Source organism: Cannabis sativa, chromosome 8 (assembly GCF_029168945.1).
Source record: "Cannabis sativa cultivar Pink pepper isolate KNU-18-1 chromosome 8, ASM2916894v1, whole genome shotgun sequence".
In the NCBI taxonomy this organism is placed as follows: Eukaryota; Viridiplantae; Streptophyta; class Magnoliopsida; order Rosales; family Cannabaceae; genus Cannabis; species Cannabis sativa.
In genome coordinates this window covers 44840441-44867802 of record NC_083608.1, presented here as the reverse complement: position 1 = coordinate 44867802, position 27362 = coordinate 44840441, and the positions used below count along the sequence as shown (strand labels likewise).

Sequence of the window (27362 nt, the reverse complement as noted above, 5' to 3'; positions counted from 1 at the left end):
AAATATATTTTTTATTTAAGTTATAATATTCTTGTTAGTTATTTTTTAAAAATATTTGATTTATTTATTAGAATTACAATAAATTATTTTATCTGTTTGATTGCATCAAGAGTAATTTTTAAAAAATTATTTACTAAACATAATCTTTGCTCATTTCTAAAAATATTTATAACATAATATTTTTTTAAAAATAATATTTTTTTAAGAAAAAAAACCCCAACAATTTACTATAAATTTATTTCTAAACATTATATGATATATATATTTTTAGGTAATGCATTGAATATATCTTAAAATATTATATTCTTATCAAATAAATAAAAATAAATAAATAAACATACATATCTTTTACAAATTTTAACCATACCTTTGAATTTTTAAAACAAATAAAATGTGTGGGAGGTAGGAATCGAACTCAGCACCCTCTATCAGACCTCAACATAAAACCCCTCTATTACCAACTGTGCTATAAGCCATTTTATGTAATTATTGAACCAAAATTTTTATATATACATATATTATATTTTTATTTTTTTATATATGTAATATTAATTTTAATTTTTGCGGGGCCTTCGAAATTGTGGGGCCTGGGGCCAAGGCCCCGGTTGTCCCACCCTCTGGCCGGCCATGGTAGGGCTACGAAAATGGGGATGAAGAATCGTAATTAACCCTAATTTGTATAAAAGCATAAGAATAGACACGAGTTGAATCTATGAATTAACCATCAATACTTCAAGATTGTTGGAATCGTCTCTCTGCTCCCATTCCCTATGTCGATCACCATTTCACCAACTCTCTCTCTCTCTCTCTATATATCTATAACTATAATAAAAATGAGAATGTTTATGGGCTTCTCTTAATTGAATTACCAAAATAACCTTTATTAATTATGAAATTACAAAAAAGAAAATTCTCTTTTAACAAATATATATATATATTTATTCAATACTTTGTATTGTTTTGGTCTCCAAACTTAATTTTTGTTATGTAAAATTTTGATATTTATAAATTTGAGTAATTTGCGGTATAAATACTTAAGTTTAATTCTCAATTATAAATAAATATCTAAATTCTAAATTTAATTTTTGGCGGCAATAATACCTAAGTTATATTTCTGGAACTCTATAGGTATATAATTATTATTACCGCCAAAAATTAAACTTAGGTATTTATTTACAACTGAGAGTTAAACTTAAATATTTATACCGCAAATTACTCTATAAACTTCTACTAATTGAATTACTAAATAACTTTTATTATTGAAAAAAAAAAAACTCCCATTTATAGCAAATATGTATTTATATATTTAATATTGTTTAGTCTCAAAACTCATATTTTTTTTTATTTATTTGAAAATTTTGTCTCATTTTTTTTAATATATATATATATATTTAATAAGTGATGAATAGTAATTTGATATCTTTGAATTATTATTTTGTAATTTTGATTCCTTCTATTTTCTAAATATTAATAATTTAATGAACTAATTTATGTATTTTTCCTAACATTTTGTAAGATAGTTTAAACTTTTACATATAAAGTTTAATTATTGTCTTTTTTTTTTTTTTAAATTTTGGTAGAGTTCAATGTATATTCAAAGTTCATTAATTATATGTGTTCTTTTCTTTTTTCTTTTTCTTCCATTTTTTTTTTTAAAAAAAAAAAACTATTTATAATGGATGTAATGATATTTTTAAATTAATATTTTGTAATTTTAATTTTTTTAATTAATAATTAATGAAATATTTATTCATTTTTCTTGCAGTAATTTATACATATAGTTTAAATTTAAAGATATAAAAATGAAATTAAGTTGTCGTAATTTTTATTTTAATCTTAATTTTTTATGAAAATTCGTTTTAATTTTACGTATAATTTGGAGTATTTTGCGTAATTTGATATTCTTGGTTTTATTTAAAAATATTTGTTCGGTTCTATTATTTTAACAAATGTTAAGTATACTATTTTTATTTTTTTCTTAGACTATGTAAAAATATATATTGTTTTATAGGCAAATACATTATCATCAGTACTATTTTACAGTGAAGTATTGAGATAAATCATTTTTTTTATTTATATATATATGCATATAAAACTTAAAAAGAGCAAAACATCCAACACTAAATCAAATTTGTATAGTAGTATATTTAATTTTGTCGCTTAATAATTCGTTAACTCATTAGTTTAATAATTAAATCTATATAAAGATAATATAAACTCTATCATATTAAAATGTGTATATAGCTAACTGTAAATATGTATAATTATTTTTAAAAAATATTTATTTAATTATTATAAGAATTAAGTAATATGTCTTCTTTTAAAATAATTAATTTTTAAAGAAAAACTAAAAAATGCATCACGTGCATAGCACGAGTACGCTCACTAGTATATATATATATGTTAATTTTGTGAACGATTGATAAATCTATGTGGATTTACTTGATCATTGTTGAAAGTTTCTTCCTTTGCTCCCTTTCTCCGAAAATCGATAAGTACTAGCCCTCTTCCAATATGTCAATCACAATAGGGGTAAATGAAGAAGAAGCTAAATGTAAATTTTATTTTGGGATGCTAACGGGAAACATTAGTCTCCCTTATTTTTTATTAAAGAAAAATTAACGTTTAAAAATAAAATGTTAAACGAAGAATTTTGTAACCACATTTTATCTATTCTACTAGGTGATCGTTACGTGCCAAGCCACGTACTATTAGTTTTATTTAATATTTTTGTTTTTTATTTTAATTAATAATTAAAATAGTATAATTATTTGAACGATTTGTTTTAAAAAAATAAAATATGTGTCAGTATATTTAGTAAGTAAAACATAATTGTGTTATAATAATGTATGTTATTAATAGTAAAATGTACATTAATCTTCTAATTGAAAAAAGTTCTATTATCTCATTTGATTATTAATATTTAAAAGATTGTTTAATTTTTTGGGTTTAATTATTGGGTTTATTTGTTAACGGGGGATCAAACTAATCCTTAAATTTAACAGAATATTCTTTTAACGAGAGATCAAACCTAATTTAACGTATATTCTGTTAAACCAAGAAATGTCGTTAGATAGGCACTTTTAATATATAAAGATATAAAGTGCCCCTATATAACCGAATTATTGGTTTATGAGAAATTCATGGGTGATTTATTATTTATATTAAAAATAAAATGGTTTATTATTAAAAATAAAATGATTTATGATAAATTCATGGATCACTTTTTATTTATATATAATAAAATAAAAATAAAATAAATCTCATTAAATTCAAAAGAAAAAAAAATAAAGAAACATCATTAAATAAAAACAAAAAAATAACTCAACATAAAATCTTCAATTACACGATACATGTAATTACTCAAACATCACATCTTTCAATTATAAAAAAAAATGACTTTTTAGGAGGGAAAATATAGTTGTCTAATAGAGCTAAAACAATATGTTTCCAGTGTGATGAAAAATTAAAGTAACAATTTTGTTAGTATCAAAAGTTTAATTCAATTAGTCTTATAATCTAAATTTTACTCTTTCTAGAATCAATATATGAACAATAATTTGAATTAATCTTATAATCTTAATTTTTTAATTCAATTAATAATTATTTGTCACGTAATTATTAAGTCTTTTCCCTTTAATTTTCCTTTTTTGTTGATGATGCTAATTTATTCATATTTTGACTTCTACAATTTTTGTGTTCAGACCATTAAGGTAGTGTTTTACTAGGGGATCTAACGAGTTTTGCCCCTTCGCTAATGGCCTATAAGAGTTCAAATTCCAGTATTGTATAAATCTTCAATTTGTTCTATTTCTTATATTAACTGAAATTTTGCTACTTTTTTTTTTTAATTTACAACTTTATTGTTTATATCTTATTAGGGACATTCATGGAAATTAGGGTTTCTTTGAAATATACAATTAATGATCATTACTTTTTGATCATAGTGTATTTTCCATAGTTGAAAACCTCAATAATCTCTATCATTTGATATCAAATAAAATAAAATTATCATGATGTATACATTATGGTTATTTAATGAGTTATTAGTGTGTTAAAATTGTCAAGCTGATATTTAGAATTGTTTATAATTAAATTGTTTCTTTGTCAAAATTAATATTAAATATATTTATATAGGTTTATCTATTTTCTCTTATATCAATCATGCTCATATAACAAAAAAATCATACTCATGTAGACATGTTATTTTCATTTTGTAATTTAGATCTTCTTAGTCATTATTTAGATTACTTAAACCTTTTCCGATTATGGTAACTGAATTTTTGTTTCTTTTAGGTACTACAAAGATCTGTATTACATGTATTATTTATTTTTGACTATGAGGAGGTGGATTTCTTTATTTGGAAACATATAGCGTGACAAATTATTGTCCATATATTGACTAATTATTTTTGAATAATGGAATTCATATATATAACTGTGTATATTGAATTCTTTATTCAAATAATTATTTTTTATTTTTACGTGATTATTTATTGTTCATATATCTAGAACCGTATTTGATTAAAGTTAAGATTATAAGATTAATTAATTTGTGATTTCTTCATATACACATAATAATAATCTCACATAATAACTAATAATATTTTTTCTTTAATTTTTAATTGTATAACTTTCAAATAACATAAAAAAAATTAGCATAAAATTTAGTATACGTGCCTCGCACGTAGTTTTTTGCTAGTATAGAAATATATATGTATGGAATACTTCTTAATGGGTATTACCTATTAATGGGTAATAAATAAATTTAACTATAAATACTAATTTTAAAAATATTAAACCATTAGATATTGGTCCGCTAGCGAATAATAAAATAGAAATTTGAATTTCTATGCTTAATTTAGCTACTTAATTATAAAAAATATCAAAAAATACCTCTTTTTACACTATATAAAAAATATGTTTATATGTAAAATATTTAAGTCGAATTCAACTTTTTTTTATCACTTTTTTGTGATTTTTTTTTTATTATTTTTTTTTTCAACTGATAGACCAATCTCAACCTATATAATGTCAAAATGAGAAATTTTTCTAATTAAATAGAAAAATTAATCATAAAAATTCAAAATTTTCTAATATTACTCATTCATGGGTAATACCCATTAAGAGTGCACTCATATATGTATAGGGAAATTTGAATTAATATACTTACTAATACCTATAATTTTTTCCCTGAATCCAAAGTTATTAAAATTGGTTATGTATGACCACTTTTCCAATTTTCCTAAACTACTCCCCTCATTTGAATCAACCTCTCTCTTTAGCTCTCTCAGCCGAACCCCCTCTCTCAAAAACACAGCCAGCCGAACCATCACTCAACGAACCAACCCTCAACCCCGACCCCGACCCCAAGCATTCCTTCGTCGAACTGAACCCCTGTCGAACGCTCAACCCCGACCCTCTCTGAAATCTTAAGAAAAAAAAAAACCCACAGCCGATGGTCGGACCTTGGGGTCCGATGGGGTCCGACCAATCGGACCCCAAGGTCCGACCATCGGCCTCTCTCTTCCTCTCTCGAAATCCGAAGAAAAAAAAAACCCACAGCGATGGTCGGACCTTGGGGTCCGATGGGGTCCGACCAATCGGACCCATCGGACCCCAAGGTCCGACCATCGGCCTCTCTTCCTCTCTCCGAAATCGAAGAAGAAAAAAAAAAAAAACCCACAGCCGATGGTCGGACCTTGGGGTCCGATGGGGTCCGACCAATCGGACCCCAAGGTCCGACCATCGGGCCTCTCTCTTCCTCTCTCTCGAAATCCGAAGAAAAAAAAAAAAAAACCCCACAGCCGATGGTCGGACCTCTCTCTTCAATCTAACAAAGTTTCACAAACAAAAAACACATCTAAATCAATCTTTTAACACTTACAAAAAAAAAAAAAGAAAAGAAAAAAAGAAAACCAAACACACCTTCGACATTTTTGCTTCGGGTTCGCCTGAGATTGGTCGCCGTGGTTGGTCGGGGTTGAGCTTCGACGGCGGTGGGTAGGTCCTGCCGAGCGTCGACGGAGATGGGTGGCTGTGAGAGGGATGGGTTGAACAATTTTTGGCTGTGATAGATGGGTATCGTGGGGGACGGTTCGGCTGAGCAAGAGGAAGAGAGAGGATGATTGTTTGAAATGTGAGGGGTAGTTTAGGAAAATTAGAAAAGTTGGCATATAGGAACAATTTTAATAACTATATATTTAGGAAAAAAATAAAATGGCATTTTAAGCATAGAATTTCAAATTTCCCTATGTATATTCCTATTGAGCAAACCACTAAACACATTATTTATTTTTCATTGTATTTGAGCTTTATCTCCCATTTCGTCTTCTTCTTTCTTTTTATTTTTTTTCTAAGTCTACAACATTACCCAAATAAAAGTTAACCCTCTCTTTTTGTAGTAGGCAACAAATAAAAAAAGAGTATGTGAAGGAGGAAGAAGAAGAAGAATTAAGAAAGATAAGAGTGTAGTTGTGTGTGTGAGAGAGATGGAGAGCTTGCTCTATGATAAGCTTCTTATATAAATCTTTTAGAAACTCCCACTAAGTTCATGTTCTTCAGTTTCTTTGGTCTCAAAGTGTTGGCTCCATCTCTATCGTACTTCAAAGTCCACCATCTTTCTTCAACTTATCATTTTCTGTTATTGATTTATTTTATTATTATTTTAAGGTTGTTTTCTTTTATTTCTTTATCATATTTTTCTTCAACTTATCATTTTCTTCAACTTATAATAAAATTTATATGGAAGTTATTTTCTTCAGTATCCTATGCTCCAATATATGTTCAATTTTCCTCCGTTGTTTCACTATTATTTTTTAGTTGTTCTACTTCTTTTCATTTTTGATACCTTATCCTGTATGTTTTTTTATTGTGCCCCAACTCCTCTCATTTTGCTGCATTTGTTATGTTGTTTCTTTTCCCAACCAACTTCCATCCTTTTTTTTTTTGGCTTTCAAATTTCACCCTTTCAATAGGAGGTAAGACTATTAATGTCTATGATTCTTTCATTTTGACTACATTAAATAAATATTCAGTAGTTGGTTTAACCTGTGTAATTTGAAACCAACATTTATTAAACATACGAAACAACAGTGCAACAACCCAAAAATAATATTAAAAAAATCATGACAACCCCAATATTAATAGTTTTAATGTTTGTGCTTTATCTCGTTAGAATTAATGGTTATTTTATGACTGTTCTAGTGTTGCTGTGGTGGTCTGTCCGTGAGTGTGAAAGATGGAGGCTTCATTTTTTATTTTCGATGTTTACAGTATAATAGAAAAGAAAAAAGACTAGGGCAGTAAAAATGTAATTTTTGCCATGTGACAATATAAATATGTAAATCTTTACTTAAAATTAAATAGTTTTGTAAAACTTTTTTTTTACTTAATTTTTTGCCTTTGTATATTTTATTTTATGAAATAATTCTTAAAAAAATTGAGGATAAGTTGAGGAATATTTTTTTTTTTTTTTATCTATTAATCAAAAATACCTTCATATTATATTTCATTAAAATATACCTAATTTTTTGAGTGAATTGCCCAATATACCCTCACTCACTACTTAAGTCTAGCACATATTTTACATTAACCTAAGGGGTATAATGGGAACATTAAAGAATATGAAAATAAAGGTAATAATTAAAATAAACAATGTAAAATAAATATACAATGCAATTTACTCAAGAAATTGAAGTTGAGTTGAGAAATACCTCTTTTATTATATCTATTAATAAAAATACCCTTATATTATATTTTATTAAAATATACTCATTTTTTTTTGAGTGAATTGCCTAATATACGCTCGTTCTTCGCCTATATTTTATATTAACATAAAGGATATATAAGGACATCATCTATAAAAGTAGGTATATCTTAAAAAAATATAAAAATAAAGATAAAAATTAAAATAAATAAAATAAAATAAGTATAGAATGCAATTTCTTCATAAAATTGTGGCTAACATTAGGTTTAGGCCCAAATAGTGAGAACATAAAACAAGAGTATACGACGTCGTTTGGTCCTTGAGAAAAGTCAGGAGTAAGAGAGAGATATTTGGCTTCATTGGTCATCTTCTTCTTCCCCAAACCAAAAATACAATTTTTCTCAAAATAAAACCCTAACATAGCACACCCTCAGCGGACAGATTCCGAGAGGTCCCCCAATCGGTAGCCATGCCGATCAAACATCTCCTTACCACCATAGCTCGCCGCTCACACAACCGAACACTTCCCGTTCAGACCTTGCTCACACAAGCGCTTCGAACCGCATCCACCTCACCCGCGATCGCCTCATCGCAGTCTCCGGTTCCGTCGCCACCGGCCCCAGATGTCATGATCTATGACCGCCTCGCTGAGGCCGTCAAATCCAAGCTCCAGCAGCTCGAGAACCCCGACCCTCGTTTTCTCAAATACGGGTCGCCCCACCCGACCGTCACCGATCACACTCGGATCCTTTCTGCACCGGAGACTAAGATCACTACTCTTCCTAACGGGCTTAGAGTGGCCACTGAATCGAACCTCGCGGCTCAGTCCGCTACCGTTGGTGTCTGGATCGATGCCGGTTCTAGATTTGAGACTGAAGAGACTAATGGGACGGCGCATTTCTTGGAGCACATGATCTTCAAGGGGACCGAGAAGAGGACGGCGCGTGAGCTGGAGGAGGAGATTGAGAACATGGGTGGACATTTGAATGCCTACACGTCGAGGGAGCAGACCACTTACTACGCTAAGGTTTTGGACAAGGACGTGCCGAAGGCGCTTGATATCCTTTCTGATATTTTGCAGAATTCCAAGTTCGAAGAGCACCGGATTAGTCGCGAGCGTGATGTCATTCTTAGAGAAATGGAGGAGGTAATGGACGACTCTGCTATTTGATTTTGTATTGCCTAAAGTTAAATCCTTTTTAGTCTGATCAGAAGAAATATTCTTACCGGATGAACTAGGCCTGATAATTGCTATCGTGGAAATCCAAATTTGTAGTTTAAGTTATAGTCGTTTGGGCATGTATATGTATATATGTAGTTATGCTATTCTGATTGATTTGTTTAATTGGTTAGTTTATTAAAAGCTGTGTTTTTTAATGTTAAAAAGTTTTCATGCCGTAGCTATGTCACATGAAGTGTTTGATGAAAACTGTAGGTTTAATCTATCCGATCTTGTAGAATTAGGTTGCAGACTCAAAAAACAATCTTTGCTTGGTTTTAATGTTTCATTTTTTCCTGACTTTCTTTCTTGATTCGTGTACTCCACTTTACCAGAGTGCTAAGTTTAAGGGTAGTGGAAGCTAAGTGCATGTTTGGCATCATAACTAAAAAACTGTTTTCTGTTTTTAAAAACCGAAAATTGTTTTTAAAAACAATTTGGCTTGTTTGGCCTTATTTTTTAAAAACAGTTTTCAGAAAGCAAAGTTACAAAAAACAAGAATTTTGAAAACAACAAAATGTTGTTTTCTGTTTTAAAAACTAATTCACTTTTGGTCAATATTGTTTTTAAAAATCACTAGCCAAACGTGACTTGTGTTTAAAAACTTCAAAAACTATTTTTTGTTCTCATTTCTAAAAACAATTTTTTAAAACAAAAAACAGAAAACAATACCAAACATGCTCTAAGTTTCTATTGCTGCCTCTGATTTATTCATGTGTATACCGGTTTCAAAGCGGCGTTTTGCAGGCATTTTTATTCTTTCATATTCGTAATGTTAATGGTCTTGGTGATGCTGCAGGTTGAAGGGCAAACTGAGGAAGTTATTTTTGATCATTTGCATGCAACTGCTTTCCAATACACTCCTCTCGGCAGAACAATTCTTGGTCCTGCTCAGAATATTAAGACTATCACTAAGGAGCATCTTCAGAACTATATTAAAACACACTACACAGCTCCCAGAATGGTATTTGAGAATTTTCTTTTTTAAATTATGGTATTGATCTGTAATAAGTGTTGAAGCAGGCTTCTTTTTTAACCTGGGATATGTATACTAAGATAACAGTTTTGAGAATTTCATTTTAAAGTGATTATGATGAGTTTTTATTATTTTTTGGAACTTCTGTTTTAGGTAATTGTCGCTTCTGGAGCTGTTAAGCATGAAGATTTTGTTGGGGCAGTAAAGAATTCTTTCACCAAGCTGTCATCTGATTCAACAACTGCTTCTCAGTTGGTTGAAAAGGAACCTGCCATTTTTACCGGTTCTGAGGTGTGAAATGTTATCCTATTTGGTTATCATCTATTGGCTCGTTATTTCTTTAACTAAAATATCCTTTTGATATCATCATCAGGTTAGAATCATTGATGATGATATTCCCCTTGCACAATTTGCCATTGCTTTCAATGGAGCATCTTGGACAGATCCAGACTCTATTCCATTGATGGTCATGCAAGCTCTGTTGGGCTCGTGGAATAAGAATGCTGGTGGCGGAAAGCACATGGGGTGAGCCTTTTGTTTAACATGTCTTATTTTTGTCTTCAGCAGTTCACTTTGGCAATTTCATTCAAAGAGAACATGTATTGATTAGTTCTGTCCTGCTGCTTACAGTTCTGAGCTGGCACAGAGGATTGGCATTAACGAAATTGCAGAAAGCATGATGGCTTTTAACACCAACTACAAAGACACCGGCCTGTTTGGTGTTTATGCTGTTGCTAAGGTTTTCTATCTACTTTTAACTTCAATGTTTGCTTTGAATTTTTATGCAGGCAGCATCTTTGATGCATAGTATTGAAAGCCACAGTGTACAAATATATTCAAAAAAAAAAAATTCTTTGCTCTAACTGACATCTTTCTCTTGATAATTATTATTAAACTTGTATTAAGTATGATCTAGTGTGTCTTTGGCCTGCATTAGTTTGATTGCATTTTTTTAATCTATGTTGGAAATTGTCTCAGTGTTTGTAGTGTATATTAAATCATAACTGACAGTCAGTTACAGATGGTATGTTATGTGTATATTTTCCTTAAAAGTGAGTTTAATTGCAATGCTTGATCCTCTTGTTTCAGCCTGATTGCTTAGATGACTTGGCCTGGGCAATTATGTATGAGATAACAAAGTTAGCTTATAGAGTTTCAGAAGCTGATGTTATCCGTGCTCGTAATCAGGTATTCGCATTCTACTTTTACTGGCTCTGGAATATTCTTTGATATTTGTCATGTTTGCATCGGTGTAATCATGGAACTGAGGCTATGACTGGGATTTTTGTAATTTAGATTAGTTGCCTAATATATCCATATGAAACGGTTGTCAAAGCAGTTTTATAATACTGATGTTCCCAACTGTCTTGCTCAAGTTTTGTTAAATCCATATCATGAAATTTTAATGTTGCCAACGGTTGTCAAACGTATGATACAGTTGTGGTAGTCATGACAACTGAACTTATTTTCTGTCATTTTCAGCTGAAATCTTCTCTGTTGCTTCACATTGATGGGACTAGTCCTGTAGCAGAAGATATTGGGCGCCAGGTATATTTTTTTTTTATATTAAATATGAGTAAGAATTAGATCAGGATCAAAGAATTGGAGCTTTACTTGATGCCAAAGTTTTTCTTATTTTAACATTGTTTTTTTACTATTATTTTATGTTTGTTTTTTATATGATTATAACCTGGGATCGCAATAAAAATAATGAATTGTACGAGTATTGGGTTCCAATTAAAAATGGTGATATTCCAGAGTTGGATGGTGTCGTTCTAAGAATTGAGAATAGTAACTTTTTACGTTCTAAAAATAAAACAAAATAGTACCCTACCTACACTACAGGTTGTAAATTACTGATTTATTGATGTTTTAACTTTAATTTAATTATGCTACTATTCAGCCTTTCTGAATTTTCTACTGATAATGAATTTTCTACAGGTTGTAAATTACTGATTTATTGATGTTTTAAATTTAATTTAATCATGCTACTATTCAGCCTTTCTGAATTTTCTACTGATAATGGATTTTTCTTGCAGTTACTAACTTATGGCCGAAGAATTCCGTTCGCTGAACTGTTTGCAAGGATTGATGCTGTTGACACAAGCACCATCAAACGTGTTGCCAACCGATTTATTTACGACAGGGTAAAGACTATAGTGCACCCCTAACCCTTTCAATTAACACCCATAATTTTGAATTACATCAGCATCACTACATTGTGTTACCTTACAACTTGCTAAGGCTTGTCTTTTATTCCCGACAGGATATTGCTATTGCCGCCATGGGACCAATCCAGAGTTTGCCAGACTACAACTGGTTCAGACGCAGGACCTACTGGAACAGATACTAGTTTCGTTCTTATAATTATTTCCGCACAACCATTCTCCAGCAGTCTGGCATCGGATACTTTGGTTGCTCTTTTGCAATTGTTGTCCTTCAAAGCTTTAAAGGCTGGTTTATATTTTTTTCAATAAATTTTTTTTAGATCTTTCCTTTCCCAACATTTCATTTTCGGAAAATAAGCAATGCACACGCTGTTTTTCAGTGATATATACTGTGATTTATCAAAGCTGAGAGTTTTTCCAGATAGCTCTTAATGTCGAGACCTCCAACTACAAAGTGTAAATTACCGTTTGTTATTTAAAGCCCTTATTTTCTTTCTTTCTTTCTTTCTCAACTAATGTTTTGGGTCATTGATGGTGATGATGTAAACCTCTGATTTTGACTTCCACATGGTATTAAATAATAATCAAGTTACATAGATGAAGTAAGTAAATATTGCATATAACATTAAGGCCGACAGTACAATAAAATACAGCCCTTAAATGAGTTTGGTTGGATTTGATTTGTTTTTTTAAACCAAAACCAAAACGCATTGGTACTCTATGGAGGCAAAGTCTTTAAAGTTGGAAACCTAACCTTGTGTTCTCCTCTCTCAATAAGTACATTTACATTTATTTAACGTGTCTGACACAGAGAGATGAAGTGTGAATTTGCGTTAGTTCTGAGGTTCGTGGTTGTTTGTTGAGGTTAGTTAAAAGGGCGATGTTGATGGGTCTCATTGTAAGTATCGGATTCACAAAACCCAATAATACTTAAAGTTATAGAATCAATCAAACAGTTACTTCAAAGCCTTTTTGTTAAAAGTTTCGTATATATCTTCGATCCTATCGCCGCCTACCCAATTAAATCTGTTTTCAGATCAGAAATAAATAATTAAATTACCCTTCTTTATTCTTCTTCTTCTTCCAATTTTGGCTTGTTTTTGGTCATTCTTTGGTAAACTCGGATCTGGGGTTGTGGTGTTCTTGTTCCATTACCAGTTCATAGTTTGGTTTCTTCTATTAAAAGGGTTGGTTTCAGTTTTGAGTGAGAACGACTACAATGGCTACATTCACGGTGCCCTGCCCCAAAGCGACGGCCTCTAACTCATTGGGTCACCTTGGTTTGACGGTCAGGAATTCTCTTCCTTTCCACCACCCAAGGCGGCTCACCTTTCAAAATGCCGATAATGCATCTCTCTCTTTCGGCTTTCAGGTTAGTGTATGTGTGTATGTATATATAAATATCGTTTCTTTCCGAATCAAATCCATGGCGTACCTACTCTCTCTCACTTTTCGTTGTTTATAGACTTACCCTTTTCCCTCTCTCAAATTAATATTTGAGGGGCTTTATTTCATGGTTTATGATTGATTAGTACTCCACCTTTTACTAAATTGAAGTTTAAAAACTGTATGATACTTGTGCATTGTCAGATGACACCAATTTATTTAATGCTAGCTCTGAATCTGATATACACATGAGGATTTGTTGTGTTAATTTAGTATCCAATGAGATTTTATAATCATATTGTGGGTTCAAATTGGTTTAATGTACTTTATGTTGAAAGATGTAAATTGACAGAGTTGTAAGTACTTAGTAATAAAACAAAATGTGAGAGAATTTGTTAAAGGGTTTTTTTTTTGTGATTCAGTAAGTTTTAATGATGAATTAATGACTAGAGGAAGGTCAATGTTACACACTGGCTTTCTATGTTGAGACAAAAGTAATAGAATTTCATTGTGATTTTTTTTCTTATGTGAGATTATCTTCTGCAGTCTCAGAACAGTAAGCAGCCAGCTATATGGAAGGTGCATGCTCAGCTAAATAAGGTAACGAGTTGAAATGTGTGCTATAAAAATCTTGGTATGTTTGTAGAGATGAATGATCACCAAAGATTTCTAATAAAACTAATTTTTGAATTTCAGGTTGCTGTTGCTTCAAATTCTATCCCTGTACCTCCCCCAAAGTCTGCTATCGAGTCACCGGAAGAGAAGGATGAGTCTTTGGAAGAAAATACTGCACATAACAGTGTTCCTGATCCATCATCAATCGCGGCATTCATGGCTCAAGTATCAGACCTTGTCAAGTAAGCTTGAATGAGTCTCATGTATTTTATTAGTTTGAAATTGGTTAATCTGAATGTTATAGTCACTGAGGTGTATATCATTTTGATGTTGTAGGCTAGTGGATTCAAGAGATATTATGGAGCTGGAATTGAAGCAGTTGGATTGTGAGCTTTTAATAAGGAAAAAGGAAGCTATTCAACAACCAGCACCCCCGGCTGCCCCAATGCAAACTCATTATCCCCAAGGCATGTACCTATCAGCACCGCCACCACAAGCCCCAACATCTTATGCTCCTCCTGCAAGCCCTCCTCCTTCCGCACCTGCACCTGTCTCACCTGCCCCTGCACAGTCTAGCAAGTCATCTCACCCGCCACTAAAATGCCCCATGGCTGGTACCTTTTACCGGTCTCCTGCACCTGGGGAGCCACCATTTGTTAAGGTAATTAATGTCTTAGTTTATCAATCGGCTTTTTCTGTTATTATTTTTGCCCAGGCATGTTATACTAAAATATATGCAACTCTATATTGTTTCTTCAGGTAGGAGATAAAGTACAGAAAGGTCAAGTCATTTGCATCATTGAAGCCATGAAGCTGATGAATGAAATAGAGGTATCCCCTATGTTCTTAATTAGTCATATCTAATAAATAGTTAGCTCACTCAATTTCTATATGATTTTGAACGTTTTACACCATATTGAGTACATACAGTCAAATCTACACATTAAAATGCTTAAATATTTCTAGTACTGAGTTACAATTCCATCTTTCAGGCTGATCAATCTGGAACTGTAGCAGAGGTATTGGCTGAGGACGGGAAGCCCGTTAGCGTGGACACGGTAACCTCTCTCTCTCTGTTCCGTCTATTTATATGTATTTTTATCTCAACTACTGATCTAAGCAATAACCACTGTCCCATGCAGCCTCTGTACGTGATTATACCATGAGTAACTTGTTGGCTGAGAACCTTTCCAAACTTGTTCGTGCAAGTGCAAACACTGTTTCATGAGTTTAGGTCTGCAACTGCAACGGTTAATGTGTTGTATTTTCACTTTTGTTAGTACGTTGTTTGTTTCAAGTATTTATTTTTATTTAATTTTCCGACAACAAACTTATTAATTTAAGAGTATAATATGGCAAAATGCTGAATATGTTGCGCAATGAGTGAGTAATGTTAAATATTGAAATGGCATTGACAGTTTTGGGTAGTGTAATAATTTTCTCTTCTTATACATCTCTTTTATTGCGTGGCTTGTAAATGATAACAATGAGCATTCAATTACTGAATATTATACCTTTTATTCAACAAAAACTCACACAAACACAAATTAGTGAATATTATCAAATCTACTTATCGTAAATCTTAAAACAATGATACCTATCAAGGCTATCTAATTATTCATTTTTTCGAACATCTATAGTCTCTATTGAATAGAACGTGAAAGCATGCCATTCCTTGTATTAAGTAGTATTGAATCAAACCTAGCATCATTTTCTCTGTAAATGCTTTGCTGCTAGAGCCGAGGGGGTGGTGATGGCTGTATTTGGGCTTCAGCAGCGATCTCTTGGTTTGGTGGCTAGGTTGTCCATGGTTTTTTAGCATTTTGGTGGGACTTTCATGGTGAGGGTTTGTCTGTTTGGCAGCAGTGGGCACGAACATCCTGCAAACCATTGTTGCTTCGGCTGGTGCCCAGTAGTGCTTCAATAGCTTGTCATCCTCAGTTTACCTTTTAGGCACGATTGTACTTGACATGATAAAAGTACAATTACTTTGTTTCTATGTTATTGTGCTCAACTTTTGTTGTCCACTTTCTTTTCAGTTTAGCTTGACCTCTAGAGCTTTGTTCCTTTTTCACTAAATAATAAAGAAAAAGAACATGAAAAAGCATGGACTACTTCTCATAAAATAAAAAATAAAATACAAATGTAAGCATGCCCTAAGACGTGGGACTTTACGACACAGAAACCAATTAGGTAGTTCAACTGAACTTTGTTCCAAGGAATCGAAGAAAGTTCAAAAAATTTACCCCCACGACGTTATCCCAAAGGAAAAACTATAATTCTAACAAAAAAAGATGCATTTTAACTTTTTATAAAAAAATAATGCAATTGCTATAATGCCAAAAACCAATTACAAATGACGGAAACATTAAAGAGAAAGCATTGCATTGCTCTAACAAATCCCTCTCTTGTTTCCCAAATTTCTTTCTTTTTTGCTCTGTCTCCTATATCTTTTTTTGCTTTCCACCTAAAAGCTGTACAGGTTAGCCTAGCTGTCATATATCTACAACTATAATCGGACCCTACTCCTGGTGTTAACGGCTTTCCTCCCACTACTACTCAGCCTTCGACCTCCACCAGCCCAATCATCGTCGTCGTCGTCATCATCATCATCGTCGTCTCCTCCTCTGGTCATTGGCAGTGGCACAGCAGCTTTCCTCACTTTTCTAGGGGTTGGGCGTTTCCTCTTTATGTTTGCTGTGTAAGTTGAGTAATCAACAGTATCTTCTTTAAGTGCGTTTTTGAAATCCTGTACAATAACAACACCAGTGATCAAAAAGTGCAGAGACAGTTCTGACAGATCTAAGAGATGAAACTGAGAGAGAGCACAATTCAATCATTGCTTCCAGTACCTGATAAATTTCTACTAATTCTTGATAGGTTGTGGGCAAGGTTGTCCGTGTGTCGCTGATGTTAAAGGGAATGCTTTGCCTGGAAAATACATCTCCAGCCTTAAGGGGTTCATTTGGAGAAAAAGCCTGGTATCGTAAAAACAACAACATTATTCACTACTCCCACCATTGAAATACAAAACTCGCTTGTCTAGTGAGGGTCTTTACCTGACAACGTGCATCATTCAAGCTATAAACAATCTTAAGGTGTCTCTTTAACTTCAGAAGAAGCTGCAAGGCAATAGCGCACAGACAATCCGGCTGTAGAACACAGAAGATGAGAGTTACAAAAAAAGCGTTTTATCTGTAACAGAGGAAAAATGATAAAGTATAAATTATACGTTACCTGGATCATCTGCTCCTCTTCTTTTGATATGCCAGAAGATTCACCCTGATCTGAGGTAACTTTCCCATCTTCCGGCTCTGGTTTTACTGTACCATTCAAATCCACTAAAAACATATGATTATGAGATGCTACCTCTTCATAATTTGTCTCACTCATGTTCATATAAGCCATCTCATTATGAATAATAGGCTGGGCACTGGATTCATCTCTAACTTTTCCATTCTCACGAGAGGCAACTCTTTGTGAAAGATGCAAACTCAAAGCTTTCAGTTTTGCTTCGAGGGCACCAGCCCTAACTTGTATTACTCGATTTATAGCATAAATCAAATAGAGGGGTTCATCAGGTAATGTAAATGGTAGCAAGGCTAGAACTTCTGTGCAGTGCCTGGGAAAGGAAACAAAATCGTTAGTTCACTTGGACCGAAAGGAGCTCTACAACTAAAACTAGACATTTAACTTACATCAAGAAAGGTATTACAGAAGTGCTCCAATTTGGATTATCAAATTTGCGGACAATAGATGACATAAATTTGTTCCTTGAAATTCGATTTCCGCGAATAAGCTTGTAGATACGAGAAACTCCTAGCCTTGCTTGAGTCAAAGAAGCAGGATCAGTTTTCCCCTTTGCATTGCTAGAAGGTTTGGTGGCGTTCACATGCCCAGAACTCGAGCTAATGGATTGTGTAAATAGAAAAGACATTTGAAGGCCATCCCCTAAGCGGCTCTCAAAAAACGCAGGGTACCTATAAAATTGTTTTTAGTTCCATGTAAAAGGAAAAAGAGAAAAAGAAAGAGCCAAAAGCATTAAGAGAGGAATACTTTTCATTCATATTCATGAGTAAATGATGAGCCAACTTTGAGTTCACTTCTAAAGGATCTGTCTCTAATGCTATGAGGTATGGAACACACGTAATTGGATGAACAAGACCTTGGCGCAGAACAACTTCAACAATCTGCATTCAACATATTATCATAATTACTATAATAAGAGTGTGATAATGATAATACAAAAAACATATAAGAATAATAAGTGTACCAACCATTCTAATAATCATAATTACTATAATACGTGTGGTAATAGTAAGACTAATCATATAAATGACATCAAATTAGTGCAAAAGGGCATAATACAAAATAATAATCATATCTCGAAATATAGTCAAGGATAATACCAGACTTCACACATTTATTTGATACAAATACCAACATTTAAAATATTTTTTATAACAACATAATAGACAGGTTTTTACCTTAAGAGCAGTTTGGCGAATTTGTTCATTAAAATCCAAACATCTTCCTAATATGTTATCCCAATACAACTGAACTATACCACCACAGATATTAGTATCTCCAGCACCAGCAGCAACAGGTACCACTTGACCACCTTCTACAGAGTAATGGACTGTCTTGTTGTCAACAGCATCTGCTCCCAATTGACTTTCCGCATCAAGAAGATACTCATACATATTTTGCAGTGATTGCATCTGATAAATACAATGATTAGCAATGTGATAACTGCTACAAAGTAATATTACCAACAGACAACGTTACCTTAATGCGATCATCAGAGCTTGATGACAGGGTCACCTCTAACATTTTCCCAATATCTTTTTCCAACATGAATTCAGGCCTTGCAATTAGAACAAAGCCTAATGCCTGCAAATGTGGAAAGGAACATTATGAATAAACTACATAGATAAGAAAGTAGGGAAAGAGATGGAAAAGAGATGGTAGCTCACCTGCAACGCTCTAACCTTTAGCACAAAATCATCCATATGAAGATACTTTTTAAATAAGTTGATACTGTGTGCTACATCAACCACTCTATTACCGGAGCTACTCAACAAAGAATGGCCATATCGAATGAGCAATCCAAGACAGAAAAGAGACCGGCCCACCTGCTGAGATAAGCAAAAGTACCAACATTTATAATTATTCATGAAAAATTGCTGAAAGGCTAATTAATATAATCCAGAACTTATAGCAACTACAGATATGTGCTCTTTGAGGCTAAAATGCCAAAAGTCAAGTTAGAGATCTCTAAGAATTCCAAAACACATATATGCAGAAACCTTTCCAGATTTGATCCTTTATGTACTGCCTATTGAGAATCTTAAATTAAGCTATAGAAACTCCAGGTGTTGTCAAGGTCCTGTGCAAGTCAAGCCCCACAAGCAGTGAAGAGAAATTATACCAATCCACAAAAATACTGGAGTTCAATGACAATCTATGAAGATGCAAATAAGCTCAGAAACATAGCTGCTTGCCCACAATCAAAGTTCAGGCTTACCAACAAAGAAAAGACTGAAAAAAAGAGGATCAAATCCAAAATTTCATTATAAAATGGGAAGTATGACACTAGAGCACAGTAAACACCATACATATGTCAGAAAAATACTAAAACTGCAAAACCTCAATTTCACTAAGACAATAAAATGCAACCAGAACAATATATATTTTCATTCTTTTCTTGAACAGAACAATTAAAAATACATTCTTCTCTTGATTCTAGCAACCAACCTGCTTGTTCTCAACTGCCAAAGCATCTAAACGTTTGAAGAAAACCTGAATGAGATACTCTACTACAGTAGCACCTTTTCCAGCAATTCTACTCACAGCACATAGGCACCTGTTCAAATGTAAATATGAGAGATATAGAAATGCAAGTCTCACATGTTGAGTAAAAATCAGCATGGACATACACATTATCATTACAGAGTGTAAAGTAAAAAGTAAAATCTACTGCTAACATACTATGATACACAACATTGAATACAGGCATTATGACTACAAGTGGGGAATGCCACACATAATTAGTTCACTTTTCTCCCACTGCACCCCAGTAGAGATGACATAATCTTCTATTTAACTACGTACACAGTAGTTTTACAGAAGAGGAATCAAAACTGTCTTCGGAGTAACTACTGCCTCCTTATATAAAGTAGTGTGCATACATGGAAACAGTAACAGTTAAGAAAATAGTAATTTAGAAAGGAAAAAAAAAAAAGCAAACAAAGTTACTTGATGCAAGCATGGACAACAGTCAAGAAGGAATGTCGAACAATCATATGCTTCAAGTCTTGCTCTAGTTCTTCAATAACACTTTGAGGTAACTTTCGAAGTAAAGGGAGCACAGAATCAATGATATAGATTATGCTCTCCAATAACTTTGCCACCGCTTTATTATCAGACTGAACACGAAAAAAAAAAAAAGAGTAAAAGACCAAAAAATTTCTGCATTTCATTCAACTGAAATATACTTCTGTGAATTTGTATATGCTCAAACTTGGAAAAAAAAAAATAAACGAAAGGGACTTACATGACTCTTAAGATAAGGCTGAAGAGTGACCACAAACTGTGAAGGGTCTGAAGCTGGTGCACATATTGTTGGATCTACAGTGCAAAATGAATGCAAAACCAGTACATATGAAAGTCCACGCATTTCTATTTCCTGCCCACTCATTTCCTCCACCTAACCGAAAAGAAATTCTGAAAGTAAGCTTTCAAATCCAAAAAGCCAATAGTCTAGGGTGTTTATCAAAGCACACAAATCACCATACCTGTAATATTCTTTCCAATAAGCACTTGCACATTAACTCACAGCGCTTACGAACTGATGCAAGTGACTGTGGGTTGATACCAATTGCTTTAGCTGACTGAGGAAAAAAATCAAGCACTAAGTTACGTGTAATGACAGTGACCAGATATTGATGGTTTGGCATCCTCTTCATCATCTCAACAATCTGCTCAGTTTTTCTGGCCACCTCCAATGGAACAGAACTTCCAACTCCATAGCCTTGCATTTGTGAACCAGAAGGTTCTTCAAACCAAAACTCATAAAATGTCTTGCAAACAAGGTCCTGAAAATTGGGAAAAACAACTTGATAAGCGTATTTCCTCAACGCCAGTGCTCAGTTTATTCCTAACAACTTTCTGCGAAGAATACTGGTCATATATACATATCATCATTGAAAAAAGTTTTTGACATGACATACTTATCTCTTGAGAAAATGTAGCACAACCCCCTATCCACCCCCAACCCCATTATTTTTTTTTATAACTTCTATTACCTGTATGCTTGATTCTTCATCACCAACCCGTGAAATGATCTCAATGCAAGCTCTGGTGAATTCAGAGAAGTTTGGATTTGAAGTACACATATCACGAATGATTTTGATAGCTCGTTTCCTGACACTAACTCCAGTGTCTTTGATTCTTTCTGCAACCTTGTCAAAATACTGCAAGAAAACCCTTACTCAGAAAAAAATGAAACTAACCATCATAATAGTTAACTGTTAACTAGAGCATGGGAGTTTCAGTAACACCTGCAAACCAACATCAGGATGCGAGGCAATATGCCTGCCAACAAGTTCCAATGCTGCTTCTCTTACAGATATTGCAGAATCACAGAATCTTCCTTCAACTGCCAATTGTACACGTTTGTCACGTAGTACCTCAGGATCAGCTTCTACAATGATGCTGACCTGCACATCATAACAAGCAAGAAGAATGATAAATTTAAAGTTGTTAAAGAAAGACTAAAAATTCTAAGAGAATCCTCCACTTACCGCTCGCAAAGCCTTAGCTCTTATTACAGGAGAATGCTCCCTTAAACCAACCTGTAATTTGAAATTTCAAAGAACAAAAATGAGAAGAAAAAAAAGTAACAGCAATGTAATTTGATATTTCCCTTTATTGATTGTTATCACCTTATTAATAACAAAGATGTAGAAAAAGAGACAGTTAACTAACCAAAAGCATGTTAAGAATTGTATCAAACCCTCTGGAGAAAGAATTGTTTTGTCCCAAAGCTAAAGTAACCTTCTTGACTAAATCTCTTTTCAATAATGACGAAACAGAGCCAGAATCTCGCACTATTTCATTTGACTTTAGTCTAGCAACGTAGTACATTAACTTCTGTTCTGAATTTGGATCATCCTTGTACCACAAGCAGAGATAAAACCTACAAATACATGCATAAGTACAATGAAAATACTTAACAACAATATAAATAAAATATAAAAAATAAATCAATTATTACGTACCAGCGAACAAAGAGATGAGCATCATCAGCTGAGCTGGCCTCTTGAAGGTAATTTAAAAGTAACTGCTGAATAATCTCTGGTTCTGTAATAGAAAAAGAAGAGTCAGACTTTTTCTCTGTTCGATTTTTATCCTTTTTCCCATCATTTTTGCAATGTGACTTGCAGTAGGACTGTAAAACAAGAAGTTGTTTCCTGCAAACGCATATCTGGCAATGCCATCCCCTGTTAGAAATGTCATTTTCTTTTACTCCCAAGCAATCAGCATGAAACATTCTTTGGCAGTCTTGGCACATCAAAAACAATCTTTCAACTTTCCCTTCCAAACAAATAGCACATTCATCTTTTTGATCATTCTCTTCAGTCTCATCTTTCCTGTCAATCTCCTGTAATATCCAAAATTTTTCTTTGCTGCAAAATAAAGCATCACGCTTCAACCTTGCAGCAATTGTACCAAGAATATCAATGGCCATAGAACGTGCAGTAATGTCCTTGGATTTTGGGCCAGCATTCTGGAGAAGTAATACGCAAAGGACCTATAAATAGCACTGACTCAGTATGGAATGCTTAAACCTAATTACAAAAACAAAATAATATAATGAAATATGTTACCTCTAAAATAGGCGCAGAACCAGGATATTCTGGAAGGTTTAGTGTTGTCAGCAGATCAGTAACAAGATTTTCCATCATTAATTTCAACTCAGATGCTTCCTGAGCTTTCAAATTAGCAAGGCGCTGAAGTACACGAGTCCAAAATAAACAGCATGCTTCAGTAGCGGCCTCAAGACATTTTGTTGGATAGTTAGCTTCAAGTGATAATTCCAACATGGGATTACCATTTGATGTCTGCCTTAATGTTTCAGGAAGGTTTGAACTACAATGGACCAACTGAATAAGTAAAGCAGTTATCATCTGAATCTGCTTTTGTTCCTCATCAGGTAAGTGATAGGCTCTCAAAGCTCGCTTGGACATTGGCAACTTACAAAGGAGCTGTAGTAATTCATCTATCACATAAGTCCTGTGTTGTGAGTATGAATAGAATATCTGAAACACCATAAAATAGATATCAGTGACTTACAAAACAGTAGTACTGAGAAATAACATTATACCAATCTAAAAACATATTCATAAACATAAATGAGCGTGCCACACGTGTCGCATGCTTGAAGAGAGAACAAGCTGCAAAGGAGATGATAATGGTACAGATGTCTACCCCACTAAGCAAACCAATTGCCTTGAGTTGCAAGAGCTGAATATTGTCCACTAAGAATGTCGTAAAGCTTGTTTTCACTAATTGTAAGATACAACTATCTGACAACTTCTCCATCATCAACAAATCTTTAAGCAAGCCAAGAATAGTGCACATCTTTTGAAGCATGGTATTAACAGAAGCAGAAACCCTACACATACAGAGTAACAAATTAGAAAAAACTCCTCCAGTAAGTCAATATTGCCAAATTCAATGTCACAGACACAGCATAGATAAGCACACTTGTTTACTGCTGATCTCTTCACTTTAACAGTCTTAGCAGAACGTCGTCTCTTCGTTGCTGAGCCAAACTCAGGATCGTCATCTTCATCTTCCTCAGCTGTAGAAGAAATGTTGAGAGTAAGACTCAATATCAATCCAACAACTGGAGACACAGCATATAGAAAAAGTATTGCCCTATGGGTGCAAATATCAGATAAGTTAATAAACAAAATATGCAGATTAATGCAAATTAGGATATATAGTTCAATGAAACTCAAACTGTTCTAGCATAACATCACCTTCAACTGTCCCATTATCATTTGGTCTATGAATAGCACGGTATGATGGATCATAAGCACACATGATATCTGCAATCTGATGCCGGGAAAACTCGAGAACTCTTTCAATTATCTGGCTTCAAAAGTTCATGTAAGTCATCTCCGTAACTCATAAGTAACGAGATTAAGCTAAGTAAACTGAAGCATTAAGATCATAAAATCAACCACCCTCAATAAAAAATAAAAAAATGAAAAAAAGAATTCACCTCTTCTTTATATAGTTGCTTTGGCATCTCATTATGAGCCATCACTGCCAGAACGGCATGAATGGACTCGAGCGCGCAAAAAATTGATGAAAAGACATCAGAATCAGACTGAAAAAATAAAGATAGAAAGAAGATCATGCAAAAGGCTATGATGTTTACTTCATTCCAAATCCAGAAACTCTCTGCAACGTAATAAGCTCGCCTAATATTTCCAAACTCAAATGCAGTTTTCAACATACAAAAATAAAATCTAACATAGTTTTAACCCAAAAAAAAAACCATACAATATGCACAAGATCATGCGACAATGAAAAGTACGCCTCAAACTTACATGTTCGTAATCATTAATGGACAAGCCTTCAGACCGATGTATTTGCTGATCCAAAACTGTCAAAAGTCTAACAAGACTCTCTACAGGAAGCAAATGTAGAAGTTTCTTTGTACGAATAGACATTATCTCATTTACAATGTCTCTAATATCAGAAAGAGGCAAGGATAACCATTCTGCTTCATCCTGGTCATCTCCAAATATTTCAGCTTTGCCACAGAAGTCATCCACCAATTCACAAAAACTGCTAATAACAGCATCTACAAGAAAACCAGGAAAAATAATATATTAGTAAAACAAGCAAACATGAAAGATTATTGATTTAACAAAAATTTTAAAAACCTCAAGGTCAACCTTGAATCTCAGTTGGATCAGGTTCAACTGATGTTGAAGTGTTCTCAGTGACTTTCTTCTTGGCTCTTGTTTTTCTAGAAGATGACATTGATACATCCTATAATTTACAACATCTAGGTTAACACACAATAAACTCAAACATAAACTACCAAAGGTAGATGCATGTATATCTTTAGCCAAAAATAACAAGGGTGGTGTTATACATGAGCAGGAGCTTCACTAAACAGACGACTGCGAGTTGTGACACCCCTCTGATCATGACTTGGAATAGGTAATGCTGGCTCGAAGGTCTTCTCAGGTACTGTACCAGCAGAGATCTGGTCCTTGAGAGGACCTGAGAAACTTGAACAGTGCAAGAAACAATAAGAATAGTACATTGTATATGTTTTAAGACTAACTATGTCAAGGCAAAGCAACAGGGGGAAAGCAAGAAGAAGAAGAAGAAGAAAAAAACCAGAAGACAACAACAAGGCTCAAGCATGTGCACAAGCAATCATTGAGATACAATAATATCCCAGAGTCTATATTTTTGCCTAACAATACAGTACCCATTTGGCATTAAAAAAATGTATAATAGACATTTAAGTGTTCGCATATGATATATAAAAAAATAAATTATTATAACTAAATATGACGGATACAGAAAGATACAAACTAGTCGTATGTTTTGCAGGTCTGATTCAAACTGTTGGGTCAAACCAAATTCATCATACTATGGAATAAGTGGCTATGTATATAAAACTAAGGAAATCAATTAACCAACATCTGAAGTACCAGTCAATATCAAATAAAAGTAACCAATCATTGCTTTCGTAGATTCAATTTAAATTGCGAACTCAAAAGCACTACTACTAACTTCTAAGCAAGCCATCAAGGCAGCTAAAAAGCAATCAAATACTTTCTTTACCTGGATCACTTAAGTCAAATGCTTCTGGATTGAATCTAAGCACTTCATCGTGAAGATTTAATGGTTCCAAATAACCATATGAAACTGCTCTGGAGTCCTCTCTGAGGTTCCTGCAAATGGCACGATATATGAGAAATGTATAGAGACCTACTGTAACCATGATATATAAGGAAGATATGACCATTTGCTTCTTTTTTTCCCCTTCATATAGATATGTGATGGTCTACCAACATTCCTTTTCCCGTAATGTGGGAGGAATCATATTAAAAACCTTAACCAAAAGCTCATTAAGTATCAAATTTTGCTCTCAATTTGCCATTTTAAAAATAAAATAAAAATTATCCCACGCAATCACCAGTCAACTCACTTGATAATGCCATTGAATCTTATTACATCAAAGGTTCCTTTACCCAAAATAATGCAAAATTATTTATACCATTAATTATTTAAGTTACTGTGAAACTAATAATTTTATTGGCCTCGCTTTAATGGTAACTCTATAAACAAATGATTCGACTACTGTAAGTAACTAAGTTCTCATTAATCATCAAATTCCGCTTTAAGAAGAAAAAGAAATTACAAACTTTACATGAGACCAAATGCAAAAGAAATATCAAAATTCAAATTACTTATACGTAAGCTACCTAAAACAGCATTTCTAATTACTAAAACAACGTAAATACATAAATTCAAATGTAACAACGAATCAAAATTACATTTCCAGAAAAACATCACTCACTATACAAAATCAAAATTTCGAAATGTAACTTCATACACCAAAATAGAAAATTCGAATAGTTCTGAGGAAGCAAACACTTACAAGTAAGAAACATCAGTTTGTCGAAGCAGATCAGCAATTTTACCCGACTGAGCAAGAACTTCACTCCGATCCAACGCCCAAAAACTATTCCGATTTGGCACGTCGAACAAACTGAGCTCGGGGTCTGAAGCACCACAGAAGACGGGAAGAGAAGGCAAAGGCAAGCATGGCGCAACCTCAGAGTGTATAGTATTGGTGAGACCGATGCCGCGTTGGCTCCAGGCCACGGGACCAAAGCCGGAGGGTTGCTGATAACTCATCGATTGGTCAACCGGTGAGTCCCCAATTGGCACCGTAAGGGCATGTATGAAGGTCGGACAAGTGGCTTAGCCTGTAAATACGAAGAAATCCAGGGGCTTTTACAACGAAATTAGGGTTTTCTTCGCAGAGAGAGTAACTATGAGTAAGAGCAAGAGCAGTTTGAAAATACTGAAAGCCCTAAGAATTAGAGATTTGGGAACAGAATTTTTATGTGGGAGACAATTGGCGGGGAAAGTGAGAAAATGGAAAATAAATCTTTTTTTTTTTCTTTTTTTCCCTATTAAAATTTGAGAAGATCGAAAATCTGTAGATGGGAAGCCAATAAG

The 27362-nt window shown here is 33.4% G+C and overlaps 3 protein-coding genes across 6 annotated transcripts; 2 read left to right on the top strand and 1 right to left on the bottom strand.

Annotated features, from left to right (window-relative positions):
• The first annotated feature begins 7963 nt into the window (after window positions 1-7963).
• Window positions 7964-12567, top strand: LOC115698552 (probable mitochondrial-processing peptidase subunit beta, mitochondrial). Its single transcript, XM_030625643.2, has 9 exons — window positions 7964-8855; window positions 9727-9891; window positions 10057-10194; window positions 10277-10428; window positions 10534-10642; window positions 10993-11091; window positions 11386-11451; window positions 11943-12050; window positions 12170-12567. Exons 1-9 carry the CDS (start codon window positions 8178-8180, stop codon window positions 12254-12256), a joined length of 1602 nt encoding a protein of 533 aa, XP_030481503.2. The 5' UTR covers window positions 7964-8177; the 3' UTR covers window positions 12257-12567.
• Window positions 12568-12703: 136 nt separating this feature from the next.
• LOC115698554 (biotin carboxyl carrier protein of acetyl-CoA carboxylase 2, chloroplastic) lies at window positions 12704-15603 on the top strand. Of its 2 annotated transcripts, XM_030625645.2 has the most exons (7): window positions 12704-13443; window positions 14004-14057; window positions 14154-14314; window positions 14409-14733; window positions 14832-14903; window positions 15065-15130; window positions 15215-15603. In XM_030625645.2, exons 1-7 carry the CDS (start codon window positions 13291-13293, stop codon window positions 15236-15238), a joined length of 855 nt encoding a protein of 284 aa, XP_030481505.2. In that variant the 5' UTR covers window positions 12704-13290; the 3' UTR covers window positions 15239-15603. The 2 variants fall into 2 exon arrangements, with proteins under 2 accessions (XP_030481505.2, XP_060958010.1); XM_061102027.1 differs by having other exon boundaries at window positions 12768-13443; window positions 15065-15603.
• A 566-nt stretch (window positions 15604-16169) lies between these two features.
• LOC115698551 (sister chromatid cohesion protein SCC2) lies at window positions 16170-27362 on the bottom strand. Of its 3 annotated transcripts, none has more exons than XM_030625641.2 (28): window positions 26776-27362; window positions 25956-26065; window positions 25252-25382; window positions 25049-25145; window positions 24698-24954; window positions 24367-24474; window positions 24122-24233; window positions 23844-23940; window positions 23565-23751; window positions 22964-23395; window positions 22355-22887; window positions 22062-22272; window positions 21878-21928; window positions 21635-21793; window positions 21380-21547; window positions 20870-21169; window positions 20629-20781; window positions 20331-20500; window positions 19830-19938; window positions 19049-19207; window positions 18861-18965; window positions 18560-18793; window positions 18129-18262; window positions 17771-18052; window positions 17310-17694; window positions 17132-17224; window positions 16925-17050; window positions 16170-16821 (listed from the first exon to the last, which is right to left on the bottom strand). In XM_030625641.2, exons 1-28 carry the CDS (start codon window positions 27033-27035, stop codon window positions 16582-16584), a joined length of 5403 nt encoding a protein of 1800 aa, XP_030481501.2. In that variant the 5' UTR covers window positions 27036-27362; the 3' UTR covers window positions 16170-16581. The 3 variants fall into 3 exon arrangements, with proteins under 3 accessions (XP_030481501.2, XP_030481500.2, XP_030481502.2); XM_030625640.2 differs by having other exon boundaries at window positions 19049-19210; window positions 26776-27361; XM_030625642.2 differs by lacking the exons at window positions 25049-25145; window positions 25252-25382; window positions 25956-26065; window positions 26776-27362 and having other exon boundaries at window positions 19049-19210; window positions 24122-24237; window positions 24698-24835.